General features: G+C 37.8%; 1 protein-coding gene across 4 annotated transcripts in view; it reads right to left on the bottom strand.

Moving 5' to 3' along the window:
* Positions 1-15,947, bottom strand: part of ENAH (ENAH, actin regulator) — a 179,570-nt gene that overhangs the window by 37,211 nt on the left and 126,412 nt on the right. For all 4 annotated transcript variants that reach the window (XM_023513889.1, XM_023513888.1, XM_023513887.1 and 1 more), the window contains exon 4: positions 1,247-1,331. In XM_023513889.1, the coding sequence (XP_023369657.1) occupies positions 1,247-1,331 (85 nt within the window). The remainder of the gene's footprint in view (positions 1-1,246; positions 1,332-15,947) is intronic.

Raw genomic sequence — 15,947 nt, forward strand, 5'->3', positions numbered from 1 at the left:
CCTGTCTAAGGCCTCTGCACTGAATGTGTCCCTGTACACCTGAGTACCACCCTCTCTAAAGCCTCTGCAGTGACCGTTGCCCCTACCAGATATCTGCTTAGCTAATTTGTTCCTTTCACCTCAGTAACACCCACCTTAACAAACCTATTTAGAATTACAGCCAGTACAACATAGAATCCTCTTTGCTGTATTTTTTTTCTACAGCACTTACTATAGCAGTTTTCCACTATACTACACCATGTTTATCATTTCATTAAATTAAGGTGTTTTGCCACCTTCATCTCCACACCCCCACCCCTGTCCCGTGTAACCTAAGCACTTGGAATAACTGTGCCTGCAATGTAAATAGACTGAGCAGTGGAGACACCCACAGTCCAGCATACACACTGGCCAAAGCAAACATAGGAAAGGGAACTTGGGAAAGACCAAACTTGTGGTCAGCAAGTAGAGAGAACAGAAATGGGCAGGGCAACAATAACCAGGCTGATGAATAAAAACACACTGTCTGAGGAACAGCTGTGGCAGCTTCTCTACTCTCTTTCCCAATCTCAGTGGAGAATGTTTTTATATTCTACTAAGAAATCACCAGCCGGCACTATTTCTTTCTTTCTTTCTTTCTTTCTTTTTTTTTTTTTGAGACAGTGCCTCACCATGTTGCTCTGGGTAGAGTGCCGTGGCATCACAGCTCACAGCAACCTCCAACTCTTGGGCTTAAGCAATTCTCTTGCCTGTCTTCCAAGTAGCTGGGACTACAGGCGCCCGTCATCACTCCCAGAGCTATTTTTTGTTGCAATTGTCATTGTTGTTTAGCTAGCCTGGATGGGTTCAAGCCCGGCAACCTTGGTATTGTGGCTGGTGCCATAAGCACTGTGCTACAGGTGCCCGGCAACCAACACTATCTCAACTTTCCAGGTAACTTAGTCATGTGAAAACCATACAGGTCACAGATTATAACTATTGTAAACATAAGGAAGAATTCTTTAATTGTAAAGACATTCTGTATACTATTAAGTGTATTTAAATATTTTAGACATACTATGAGTATAATTTTCACAAAAAGTAGGTGCGAAATTTTATATCATCATGTGTCCAATAAAACAAGTATCTGGTCACTTATTAATGGTGACTTCAAAACTTACTAAGAATAAAAGTTGTGACAAAAATAATCTGCTTTCAATATTGGGATAGCCATAGTTTAGTCTTCTGCAATATAAAGAAAAGTACAAACAGTAACTTCTAAATTTACCTTCTTTGAATTTCCATTTCTTCTTGGGATGGGCCATTTTGAACTTGGACCGGTAGTTGTGAATTTTGTCTAGGCAATGTTGGCCCTACAGAGGGAGGAAAATGTTACAGGTGAATAGTTTCTTCATATTTAGCTGGATAGAGGAGATTAAGTCATGAGAATAACACAAAATCATCACATATTTACAAATGTATCTTCTTTTTGTCTAGCAAAATAAAATATAAGCTTTAGGGAACACATAGCAAATGAAAAGACTGCAACATAATGCTGTCATCATCTCCAGAAGGCTTACTTGAAACAAATGGACAACATCAACAATAAAGGAAAAAGAAACATTTATATATGAAGAGCTTGAGTAAAACAAGTGTTCAATGAGCATCTGCATAGGCACCTAAGCTTGACATTTTCTAAGACAATGAGACATTCTCTTAGGGCAATTATTCATGAAGTGGAGAAGGAGAACTTAAATGAAAAATCAGAATTCAAAAACTCACCTAAATAGAACACTGGAAATGAAAAACAGGAGAGAGAGAGCATGAGAACCTTATTACTAGACTGAAGTACACTAATGCATTTATCAAATTTGCTCCATTTAAGCTGCCATTTCTGATACTGGTAAAAAAAAAAATAATAATAATTGCTAACTTTCATAAAACAATTATCCTACTTAATCTGAATTTTTAATGTAACAGAGGTAATCTTAACAACTTTTCATTTGTGGGTAAGACGGGGGGAACTGAATTCACATCAACATGGTTCTGTCACGAGAAACTAATGACCATCCATTCCCACATATGTACCATGCAGACCCATTTTTTGCATCTTAGATAGAATGCCACTAAACTATAGGATAACTTTATTGTCACTAGATATAAAAACTAAATGTGTCATAAAATGAGAAAAATACTGGACCTAATATACAATGCCTAGGGTTAAAACAGAACAATCTTGAAATCTTATACAGTAAATAAGAGAGTAAAGAAATAAATAATATTTATTTTCCACTCTTGGAGAGGAATATATGAGTAATGATATACTATGCCCATTTGTGAATTCTAGTGTGCCAGCAAATGCTCCTAACAGATATTTCTGAAAGATTTTTGTAGAGCACTAATATTGAAAAGCAAATGCCTATGGGTACTAAAGCAAATTCTTATAATCTGAGTATAATAGTACTAACACTATCACTAGAATAGAATTCACAACTAGACGTAAAGGTTGATCAGGATGTTAATATAGTACTGGTATATGCCAAATGTAAAAAAACAAGTCATTTGATCTAAACTTACCTACTAACTTTTCCCCTCACCTCTTTAATCATTTATTTTGTCCTAGACAAATTAAGGTGACAATAGCAGTGATATATTTCATCAGATTTCCTAAGAGCCTGCTATTTTGAGAATCAAATAAAGGAAATATAAAAATATATTGAAATCCCATATAATCAGTAACAACAACAAAACCCAAAAAGCTTTTGAAATTAAATACACACATAAATGTTTGCATAAATAAAAATACATGATTGCTACCTAATAACATACTAGAATTCTTTCCTTAGGAAAGTAACATAATGATGTAAAAATAAAACACTAATGTTTAATACTTTAAAGGGAAAATATCTCTTTTGGCAAAAACATGGGAACATGCAAGGTAGGAGGGTAAATTTGAGAATCTATAAAATATTTGGGGTCTGTACTTTGTATTTATCCAAAATTATTAAGTGCTAGGTATTTAGGATGGACAACTCACAAGACCAACAACGGTTCAAATATTTTTTAAAGTAATGTTCATTTGAGTATTTGAGTGGAAACTTCAGGCTGCTTAAATAACATAAGAGTTCGCTGTCAGTAGTACAGAGTTGTTGGCATCAAACTCAAAGACGCAAACTCACATCTAGGATAGCATTGTATCTCAACGGTAACGTTAATGGATTAAATTCTCCAGTTAAAAATCTAAGTTTTAACTGAAATATATCAATTCAAAAGATGGCAACAAGTAAGTTCAACCCTATTGCTTTTTATTAAACAGGTTTTTAAAAAATTAACCAAAGTTTGACATAACTTATAAAAACTGAATGAGAAAATAATCTTTTTAGGAATTTACAGAACCTGTTTTGGAATTTTTAAAAAGGTTTTAGATGTTTACTGAGCAAACCTGTTTAGAAAGGAGGTTTTATTTTAAAATATAGATAATATCTTATGGCTAATAACATTACGAATAAAAATAATTTACTACATACATTTTTTTTAAGTAAGAATTTTATTTTATTTATTTATTTATATATATTTTTTGAGACAGGAGCCTCAAGCTATCCCTCTGGGTAGAGTGCTGTGAACAGCAACCTCCAACTCCTGGGCTCAAGCAAGTCTCCTGCCTCAGCCTCTCAAGTAGCTGGGACCACAGGCGCCCGCCACAACGCCTGGCTATTTTTTGGTTGCAGCCATCATTGTTGTTTGGCGGCTCGGGCTGGATTTGAACCTGCCACCTTAGGTGTATGTGGCTGGCGCCTTAGCCGCTTGAGCCACAGGTGCCGAGCCTACTACATACATTTTATTTCTGCAGCTGAGATAGAAAAACTCAAGGAAGATTCTTTTAAAATGGCGAGAATTTTGTTCTGGACAACTCTTAGAATTCTTTTTTTTTTTTTTTGAGACAGAGCCTCAAGCTGTCCCCCTGGGTAGAGTGCAGTGGCATCACAGCTCACAGCAACCTCCAACTCCTGGGCTCAAGCGAGTCTCCTGCCTCCGCCTCCCAAGCAGCTAGGACCACAGGCGCCCGCCACAACGCCTGGCTATTTTTTGGTTGCAGCCATCATTGTTGTTTGGCGGGTCCGGGCTGGGGATTCGAACCCGCCACCTTAGGTGTACGTGGCTGGTGCCTTAGCCGGTTGAGCTATAGGCGCCGAGCCAGAATTCTTTTCTAATGGTTTTGGGTGGTAATGGGCTCCTCGTCTTTCCAGATGTTCTTTAATGGGGGTTGGGCACAGCATCCCTTCCCTTGGCATTCTTTCACATCTATATTTAATCTGGTTGTTTTGTTGCTCTTCTTCATCAATATTGTCAAGCTGCAATACCTAGCACATTGAAAATTATGTGCATTTAAAAATTAATATAAAAACACTATATAAACATTGAATAAAAATTCTAGGGAAATTATGAACTTCAGGTATACAATTACATTTTACCTTCTTGTCAAAAATTCTAATGAGCCACAAAATTGGTAAATAATACCAAAGGACTTCCACTCGACATGAAGCAGCAGTAGCTAAGATTAGGCAAGGCTGTCAGCCACCACTGTGCGCTCAGGAATGCAACTGCTACTCCACAGAGGTCAAGTCCTAAATGAGTATCTATGCTCTCATAAAATACAAAATAGGTACTTTCATAACCATTTCAGTGGGCAAATAATAATATTTTATGAGCATTGTGTGGCAGTTAAGAAACCAACGAACCCATCTTTGCCTCTACTATGTTATCATAAATACAGTTGCTGTTTTTAGAGAGGTATATAGCAAAGTTTGTGAATTACTGTTTCTAATAAAGAAAATGTGGCAACATCAATGATATAGTATTTTCGGTTAAAGCTTGGGTTGAAGCACCTCTTACTTACTGTCACCTTTTAATTTTCACAAATCTAGTTTCACACTTAACTACAGACTAAAGACAAATAGGTATTATTATACACAATACAACCAAGTTTAAACTTAGCAAAGTGGTAATTATATTGTTTGTACGCAATTAAAGGTAATCATGGGAAAAATTTGCTTTTTAACACATTATTTTACAACTTTAAAAAGTCACCTTCATTTAGGTCAAATCAGTCTTTTCTCTGCAACTGGGTAAACTATTATCCTACAACTGGACTTCAATATATTAAGAAGAAGGGTAAGAGAACATCAAGTGGGTTTTATTAAATGAGTTAAAGAGAGTCCTAATAACTAAGTATCAATAGCGATTCATGATTAGTTCAAAAGACAGCCTGGAAGAACCCCCAGTAGGAGGTGGGAAAATCAGAAATGAAAGTTAACTGATTAGACACTTAATGTTTGAGTGTGGGGTCTGGGAGGGAGAGGAAAGACTTACAGACCCACATCAGTCACCTGGAGGTGACTAAAAAAGACATTAGAATCTTCTTCTTCTTTTTTTTTTAATGAAATTTGTAACAGATGCTTCTTTCCTAAGCCAGTAAGTACATAAATTCAAAAATGATTCTCTTCATAGGTAAACAGTATCAGTAACCCTGAGGAATCACATTAAAACTGATGAGTCACATGGATGAAGTTCTTACACACAGCTGAACTATTTGTGTAAATTTTTATCATGTTATAACTTTATCTTTCTCATAAAATAATTAAGGTATATCTGAGTTAAAGGTCAAAAAGATCAGATAAGGTTAAAAAAAGGTTAAATGAGTCAAAAAAAGTCAGTCTAAAAGGTACATATAAGTTTTTTAAAAAAACTTAAATAAAGAAAAATCAATTTTTGGAACTTGGGTTTTTAAACCAAAAATTTTAGACTTAAATAGGGATGAAAAGATTTCAGATGAGGATGTGTACCTATCTACAGATATATCTATTTGCAGATATATCTCTTTGTGTAACCAGGATATATATGTGTGTATATATATCTCTCATGATCTCTAACCCGGGGTGGCTAAGTGACACAGCCGGTTTGTCCATGCAAACAATACACACATGTGCACACATGTGTGTACAGGAAAGTGAGGGTAAAAGAAAACGTAGCCTAAATTCACTCCTACGCCACAGAGACTTAACCTACTGAGTAAAGGAGGCTGTCAGTCAGAAATCAACCCATTAAAGAACGTAAAGCTTATGTCTGCCTCACAACAGGCACAGCTAAAATGAATTCAAGTTAAGCAAAAGCTCCCTTCAAATAAGGCCCATTTACATTCCTCAAATCATATGAAGATGGATATAATTTTTTCCTTAAATTCTAAATTAAAAGTTTGCTTCCAAACAAAATAATTAGAAACAAAAAGGAACAAACAAAAACCCCTCTTATCTGTGTTCGAAGAGGTGGACAAAAATAGCTTTAAGATCCTAACTATAAATAAATCTTCACTAACAATCCAACTCAAAACTGACCAAATCGCCTACATGAACCACAACAAATATCACAACATAAAAACAGTAGCTTGCTATATATCCCAGATATCACAAACCAGACTATGGCCTAAGGAAACAAAAATTAGGAAAATGTGCAAGTAGTATGTACCACAGCTTGAAAAAGTAATGTAAACATAATGTTGCTTACCACAGAAAATACATCGCAAATTAGTGCTGTCCTGGGTAGCAGTAACCTTGCTCTGGGCTGCAACAGACACCTTGGTGTTAGAAGCTTCAAAGGACAACGGGGCCACCTGAAGAACTTCACATCAACTAAAAGGGGCTTTGAAATGTTCAAAATGTATTTAAACATACGTCCTATCTAGACTCTCATCCTCAAAGCGCTGTAATTGAGTCAAAACGTATCCTCTTTTAACATCGGTCTTTAAAAATTTTGTATGTAGTCTTGAGGAAAAACCCAATAAGCAGCCATAGACAAAATGATGCGCTTACAGCTTAATTATTTCCTGAATAACATAATCAAAGAGTGCAGTCCATATTTCAGGATTATGTATTTCAAAAGTTAATAGAGATAAAGCAGAGTAAACCAAGAGTCTATGGCCATCAGAGTTAATTTCATGGGATCTACCTCTCATTCAGGAGAATTACATCTGAAAAAAAAATTTAGGGAAAACGTTTAAGATTACCTTGAGATTTACTACGTGGAAAAAGACCAAAGCCGTTATAAACAGCCTATGGCAATAAAGAGTTTTCATTAATTTATATGAAATAATATCTTTCTTTGCTTTGCACTTTGAAAAAGAAATGTGCTATTCATTGTTTTACCAAGCATTTACATTTTATGGTTTCTTTTTTCTTCGATATGTATATATTTGACAAAATTTCTTATTAAAAATGTGTAGCCACATCAAATAGTCATTTATTTAGGCTATCTACATTAAAAATTAGCTTAGGTGTCAATGAAGTAAATTGTCTTTAGGAGAAAAAACTCAATGAAACGGTGATGATTTATGAAAAGGGAAAGGGTTTATCTGAAATCAAGGTGATACTCAGAACTGGGATGAGAAAAACAAGAGTAAATTTTATATATATATATATATATATATTTTTTACTATCACTTTAGTGACATACAAACTGTACATTAATATTCTTCTGTAAAGAAATCTTTTCAGCATGGGAAAGATTTTCTATCAGTACATATTAACTAAGAAACAATAAATGCTTAAATTTGTGTGTTCTTTAAATGACATAACCCATGCTATCTCTAAAGTCTTAGTAGAATCAGGACCAAACCAATTTATATTTAAAGAATGTACATTTAAAAATGGGAATAAGTCTCAAATAATCAGGAGAATTTTCATCCTTTTTTTAGAAATTAGATTTAACATAAGAGTCTTGCTTTAAAATTATTACAGCAGATATTTGCAAACACAAAATAAGACTGATAAATGTCAACTTTGCTAAATACTCCCAACCACTCAATCTATTATTATTAAAGTAGCATGCACGATATTTATCTATAGTAACAATAGAAGATACAGAAAAACTGCAGGTATACAGATAAAATGTCTATCAAGCTAATGAGATCATTCCAAAGGACATACACAATTTAGAAAGTTTTCAATAACTATATTTTAAGTTTAAACTAAGATTTTTAAAAAAATCTGTCTTACAGATATTTGTAAATGGCTACTTCATAAAATCTTGATTATAAGAAACATGCCTAGTCTTCAATTTTTATCCTTCAGTTCCTTTAAACCATATTTACAGGGGGCAAATACATAAGGACAATTAAAAAAAAAACTTACAAGAAAAACCTGAGAAATTATCTCGTCTCTGACAACGAAGAAACTGCCACATTCCGTTAGCAATCACTTGGGCAAAAAGTCACCTGACAACTGTCAGAATGCAGGTAAGCCATTATCACTGCATGAGATAAAACATTTCCAACCAAAAATTTCCAATCTTTCTTACAATTTAAACTATGAAGCAACATTCTTGCATTTTACATCTACTAACCGTCTTCTTTCTGATGACTTTTACTTCATATCATCATGTAAAATACTATCTGAATTCTGATAAGGCTGCCTGAATTCTGCTGCAGTTTGCATTTCCCGAAGATACTAAATTATTCATTCCACCATATACATAAGGCTCACTGAATTTCCTGTTTAATAATGATGCCATTAACTCTTTCTTCACTCACCAGAGGAGACTGGAATGTAACATCCAACATCCAGGTTAAGCATGTTCAGGAATGTAATGTTTTCAGCATAGTTTCAAGACTAGCACTGATGTTCCATAAACTTCCCATTTTACCCACGAGAGGACATTTATTAAAGTTAGCTATATTAAGATAGGCTTAGGGCTAACAGCCATCCGTCAGGCTTCCCGCAGCCTTTAACACTCTTTATCATTAGGTGTTTTATATGAGCAGAAACGCAGAAACCTTGGGTGAGGTATTAATAGTGGACAATAAGAGGCTGTTTAGATTTGTTCACTATTCTTGTATTTTATTACTAGTATTATAGTTGACAACTAGCATTCATACTTTTCACACTAGAGATTGTTTTCGCAGTTAGTCCCAAGGAAATCTGGAAAATCAATTACCCATGTTGGCATTTTTTTCTGAGAATCAGATACTGTTTGAATCTGACCTGCACTCCCTGGAAAGCTGGTCTGTTGAGTGAGTGAAGAAACATAATATGAAGGCTCCCGGGTATCTTTCCCATGATCACTAAATTCTACGAGACACATTTTTGAGAGGGAGAAAAAGCAAGGGAGTTTATGTACAAGGGAGGCAGGCACTGCAGTGGTGCGGCTGCCTGCATTCAACAAAAAATAGTTTACCTCGCGCCATTAGAAAGGAGAATTGTAAACAGGAAATATTATCCAAAGCAATGGCATTTTGAAATGTTTTCAAAAGCATTATTTCAAAATTTTTTAAATATATTTTTTACAATGAAAGAAAACCTCTGTGTATCTCAGGAAATGGAGCACCATGCATGTATAGTCACACGTGGAAAAAAAATACCATTATATAGAACAATTTTTTTTAACTCAATCTTAGGGAAAACTATACAAGATTGGTTTTTTCCACTCCTTCATTTCTTATAATAAACTTGAAGAGTCAACCAAGGTTAAGGGGCCTGTCATTTACCAATCCTGTCAGATCCTAAGCTTCTAAAGGCAAGAGGGAGGAATGGTGTCCCCACCCACATTAATCTCTCTGCTTCCTCATTCTGAGCACAGACTAAACCTGATCAAGACCTGTCCATCAAGGCACTTTATCAGGCCCCCACCCTTTGTAACCAAAGGCTTAATTAAGGAAATGCTCAGAGAAGCTACCACATCGCAGAATGCTGCTTTAACACAATGAGCTTATCAGAATGTTTGCCATCTTACCAGTATCCTTCTCTATTTACTTACAAACCCCAGAAATCTAGGACTCACGTCCTCCCTTCCTTCTATTTTACTCCTATTTAACCAATTTCCACATCCTGTCAGTTCTCCTCTTCTTTCTCTTTTACTCCTATTTAACCAATTTCCAAGGCCTGTCAATTCAACTTCCTAATTTCTTTCTCTAAACTATCTCCATTGCCACTGTTCTTATTCATGATCTCTGTATTTACTGATATTCAAAATGGGCTACATATACCTCAGAAGTTTTACACATACTGGGCCGGGAAGAAAACAGTAGCACTTCTATCTGTTCATTTTACTCGTCCTTTTTACTTTTCCATTTTTTCCTAACACATATACTATGCCAACACCACAGTGTGCGTGCACACCCATACAACAAACACACGAATTGAGGGGCATGCTGAAAAAGTGAGACACTGCCAGACTAGGTAGACAGTTACAATAACACAGCCTGATCAACCTGCCTTTTCTAATATATGTCCCCTGTGCCACACCAGCCAGTGATACTTTTGTAACTAACTGGATGATATCACTCCCCTGCACTTAAGATAATACCACAATCCAGTGCTTTCTCCCCACAATGTGAATGATGCCTATCTCTTGCAATTCAGGCTGTGTTGCTCTCTCTGTTTCAGAAACACTGCTCTCAGCTCCTCAAGTGCTCTATATGAACCTCCCTCTGCGGGGCCTTTTCCACACGTGCACACGCCTTCTGCCTCTGGTATTCTTCTCCTGGTTAACTGGTACACTTCTATTTGTACCAACTAGATTTTCTGACAGTCAACACTCAATTAGAATTACTTTTGGCCTCCAGACAACTAAAATAACGAATAACTCCTTCACCAGACATTCTTCCTACTTCAAGTGTTATCACATATCCTTTTTTCTTCTTAGCCACTTCAAAAGATTTCATTATCGGCCACTTCAAAACATTTCAAAGGAGGTAAGCATAAATATAAAATTAGATAACATCAAATTTTCTAGGAAATATGAAGGATCTATCTAAAGATTTAGGAGAAAAGCTTTAGTACAATGTTAAAATTAAGGTAAAGAGGTCAAAACTTAAATTTGGATAAGAAAGTTAAGTTTTTTTTTTTAGAGACAGTCTCACTTTATCGCCCTGGACAGCTCACAGCAACCTCCAACTCCTGGGCTTAGGCAGTTCTCTTGCCTCAGCCTCCCGAGTAGCTGGGACTACAGGCACCCACCAAAACGCCCATCTGTTTTTTGTTGTTGTTGCAGTTTGGCCAGGGTCAGGTTTGAACCTGCCACCCTCGGTATATGGGGTCTGCGCCCTACCCACTGAGCCATAGGCACTGTCCCCCCCCTTTTTTAAACTATGGATGGGAGTATACAACAGAAGGAAAATGGACCTGCAAAACTGAAGTCTGGGGGTAAAACAATAAATTCATCCAACTCCATAGACAAAAGTAGAGACATTCAGCGATATGAGCATATCTCCTATCAATTTAGGGAAACACACAATTGTGCTCCCATACCTACATATAAAAAACTGAATCTCCTTTAACCAAGAAAAAAGTTTCTTTTTTAAAAGCATAAAACAGGCTCGGCGCCTATGGTTCAAGTGGCTAAGGCGCCAGCCACATATACCTAAGGTGGCGGGTTCGAATCCAGCCCGGGCCCGCCAAAACAACAATGACGGCTGCAACCAAAAAATGGCCAGGCGTTGTGGAGGGCGCCTGTGGTCCCAGCTACTTGGGAGGCGGAGGCAGGAGACTCGCTTGAGCCCAGGAGTTGGAGGTTGCTGTGAGCTTTGATGCTACAGCACTCTATCCAGGGGGACAGCTTGAGGCTCTGTCTCAAAAAAAAAAAAGGCATAAAATAGGCTCAGCGCCTGTAGCTCAGCAGCTAAGGTGCTAGCCACATACATCTGGGCTGGCTGGTTTGATGGAACCTGGCCCAGGCCTGCCAAACAACAATGACAACTACAACAACAACAAAAAAAGCCAGGCGTTGTGGTGGGCGCCTATAGTCCCAGCTGTTCGGGAGGCTGAGGCAAGAGAATCACTTAAGCCCAAGAGTTTGAGGTTGCTGTGAGCTGTGATGCCACAGTGCTCTACTGAGGTTGACATAGTGAGACTCTGTCTCAAAAAAAGGAAAAAAGTGTAAAACGAAGGCTTTTGGAGACCATGTCTGTTTTTTCTTACTGTTGAATTAAGAGAAACACAAAAGTATTGTTTCCAATAGTCTAAACTAATGCTTTTAGGGGTGGAAAAAAATGAAGTAAAGTAGAAATAGGGTGATTCTGGGCCAAATAACTGAACCTGGGGACTAACGGAATAAATCTCAGAAAGTTTTATTTGAGCATTTGTCTCTATTTATATTCAATTCGGTATAGAAAATCTGCTTTACATAATTTACCAAATTTTAAAATCTTGATTTTTTTTTTTAATTAAAGTATTGAGAGGCCAGTAAGAATGGCTCACACCTATAATCCTAGCACTCTGGGAGGGTGAGGTAGGAGGCCAGAGGACGGCTTGAGGCCTGGAGTTCAGGACCATCCTGAGCAAAGCAAGACCTCTATTAAAAATGTGGGTGCCTGGCTTGGCGCCTATAGCTCAGTGAGTAGAACACATGACACATACACTGAAGCTGACACGTTCAAGCCTGGCCTGGACTTGCTAAAAAACAACACTGATGTCTGCAACAACTACAACAAAAAAATAGCTGGCCATTGTGGTGGGCGCCTGTAGTCCCAGCTACTGGGTAGGCAGGGGCCAGAGAACTGCTTAAGCCCAAGAGGTGGAGGTTGCTGGGAGCTGTGATGCCATAGCACTCTACTGAGGGCAACACAGTGAGACTCTGTCTCAAAAAAAAAGAAAAAAAAGTGGGTGCCTATAATCTTAGACACTTGTAGGCTAATATAGGAGGACTGCTTGGGCCAAGGAGTTTGCAGTTACTATGAGCTAGGCTTAGGCCATGGCACTCTAGCCTAGGAAACAGAGTGAGACTCTGCCTCAAATAAGGAAATGCTAGGTGGGGACTTGCTTTTTTTTGAGACAGGAGCCTCAAGCTGTCCTCCTGGGTAGAGTGCTGTGGTATCACAGCTCACAGCAACTTCCAACTCCTGGGCTCAAGCGAGTCTCCTGCCTCAACGTGCCGAGTAGCTGGGGCCACAGGACCTGCCACAACGCCCAGCTATTTTTTGGTTGCAGCTGTCACTGTTGTTTGGTGGCCCAGGCTGGATTCAAACCCACTACCTTGGGTGTACGTGGCTGGCGCCTTAGCCGCTTGAGCCTCAGGCGCTGAGCCTGGGACTTGCTTTGATTTTAATGTCTTTGCCTTAAAAAATACTGAAGATGTAGTCATTATACAACATTCACACAACTTTAAAACAAGAGGAGTCAATTACTACAACTTAGAAAGCATACCTAGACACACATGAATACATACTTTTTACTAGGATTTTTTCTTTTCTTTTTTTTAAAACAGAGTCTCACTTTGTCACCCTAGTTAGAATGCCATAGAGTCACAGCTCACAGCAACCTCAAACTGTTGGGTTCAAGTGATTCTCTTGCCTCAGCCTCCTTAGTAACTGGGACTACAGGTGCCTGCTACAACACTTGGCTATTTTTTAGAGACAGGGTCTTGCTCTTTCTTGGGCTGTTCTCAAACCTGTGAGCTCAGGCAACCCACCAACCTTGGCCTCCAAGAGTCCTAGGATTACAGGCATGAGCCACTGCACAGAGCCTAGGATTTGCTTTTCAAAATGCCACACACGGTGAATGGCACAACATGTATGATAGAAGTCAGTGAAAACACTACATTTCATATGATTCCATTTGCATGAAATGTCCAAAGCAGGCAAATCTTCAGCAACAAAAACTAGATTGGTAGATGCTAGGGGGTTGGGGAGATGGAGGAAGTGGGGATGATTCGGGGGACAAGTAATGACTTAAGGGTAGGGAGTTTCTTTCTGGTATGATGAAAATGTTTTAAAATTGTGGTGATAGTTGTACAACCCTGTGAACCACTAAACCACTAAAATGTATGCTAAAGCAGATAAACCATATGGTATGTGAAGTAAAGCTCAATAAGTTGTTACAGAAATAAAAACTGCCATGCTGTGCGTGTGTTCCTCATCTCACAATTGTTTGTAACACATTAAAAATATCCCAATGCCTCTCACTTCTCCATTATGAAAGATATTAAAGGTGATTACCTCCAGATGGTAAGGTTTTAGGTATTTTTACCTTCTTCCTTATGCTTTTTTTATACAGCACATGACTATAATTAGAAAAAAGTACTTATTTTCACTTGAAAAACAAAATGCCATGCTAGTAATTAGAGTTCTGCTAATCAGAGTGGTTTCTGTCAGACAGAGCCCTAACTGGCTCTAATTTCTGACGGGAGAATTGGATGTTAACAAGAATGAAGTGACTTCATTAATAACACCAATGCGACCTCACACGTCTGGAAGGACTGCAGAACCAGGGCCCAAATACCCTTTCTAAATACCAGAGCTGGTTGGAGACAGCACTCAGCAATTCCTCTCCCATCCTGTTCTCCAGCAGGAATCAAAATCAAAGGCATTTCTTAGGTTACAACTCTCTGAGTACATACCCATTCAGACGGTTCATCAAAAACCAGGCTGTCCAAGTTAGCCAGGCTGCTGGGCTCCTTCTCCATGGAGACCTTACTGTCTTTGCCCTTTTCTTTCTCTCTACACAGTAATTCATGATACTTCAAGAAACTGCTTACAAGAAGCAACCTCTATGTAAAGCAACACAGGACAGCTATTATCGAAATGACATTTACTTCTTGAAATTTAAAGATATATAAAAATTATATTGAAAGAATAGTTTAGTTGAATACATAAAAAACTAAATTAAGTGGGTTTACCACACTTTTTTAAGAGACCAGGTATCATTCTGTCACCCACTCTGGAAAGCAACAGTGTAATCATAGCTCACTGCAGCCTCAAACTCTTGGGCTCAAGAGATCCTCCCACTTCAACCTCGTAAGTAGCTGGGACTTCAAGTGTGCACAACCATGCCCAGCTAATTTTACTTTTTGTAGAGATGGGGTCTCATTATGTTGCCTAAGCCAGACTTAAACTTTCTCTTTCTTTTTTCTTTTTTGAGACTAGACTCTTACTATGTTGCCCTGGGTAGAGTACTATGGTGTCACAGCTCATAGCAACCTCCAACTCTTGAGTTTAAGCAATCCTGAGTAGCTCAGCATCCTGAGTAGCTGAGACTACAGGGACCCGCCACAACACCTGGCTGTTTTTGGTTGCAGTGGTCACTGCTGTTTGGCAGGCCCAGGCTGAGCTGGAACCCACCAACCTTGCTGTATGTGGCCAGTGCCCCATTCACTGAGCTACGGGCGCCGAGGCCAATCTTAAACTCTTGGCCTCTAGTCTCAGCCTCCTGAAGTGCTGAGATTACAGGTGTGCCACTGCTCTTGGCCTAAATTAAACATTTTTTAAAGTAAGGATGAGGCATGGTCCATAGCCATGCGGAAGCCAAATTCTTCCCTCAGGTCTTACCATAGGAACCACCAGAAGGCAGACAGAGCATACAAAAGACATTACCAGGAGGACTGTCTTTAAAAGAGGCAATCTGGCCACCTCTTCTCAGACAACAATCTTATGTCAAACTGTTTTTAAGCCCATTAAGACTCAGCAAGGCAGCTACAGAGACCACATCATCACTATGCAAAAAAAGAAGAAATGCTGGGAGAGTTTTAAGTAACAGTGAATTGAATTCATACTTTAATAAATTAAAGAGTAAATTTTGTCAGAGAAATAATTGTTAGGTTAATTGACAATGTGGAAATACCAAAGAGCCTTGAAAATCTAGCTCTTACCAGAGATGTAAAACTCAAAAATAAAACTGCACTATCCAAACCGAGGCAAAAGTAGTACTTAGAAGAAAAGAGACATAATTCAAGCAGATTTCCCAAAAGAACAGTATTCTCTAAGAGCAGTAAAATAGTGCTGGCTTCCTAAGAACTAAATTAGAGATATCCCAAAACATCTATTCATGCAAATAATATGACAATTATTACTTGATATACATAGAAGGTACCAAAAATATGTACACTGAAAATACACCCAATAACGTTTATCTTATAAATTGTGTATCTCTTGTAATTGCAGAAGTCAAATGTAACTTTAATTTAAAATGAATTATAATTTAATTTAATTAATTACATTTTTTTTTTTT

The sequence above is a fragment of the Otolemur garnettii genome, unplaced genomic scaffold (genome assembly GCF_000181295.1).
Source record: "Otolemur garnettii isolate 467f Iridium unplaced genomic scaffold, OtoGar3 scaffold00045, whole genome shotgun sequence".
Taxonomy (NCBI): Eukaryota; Metazoa; Chordata; class Mammalia; order Primates; family Galagidae; genus Otolemur; species Otolemur garnettii.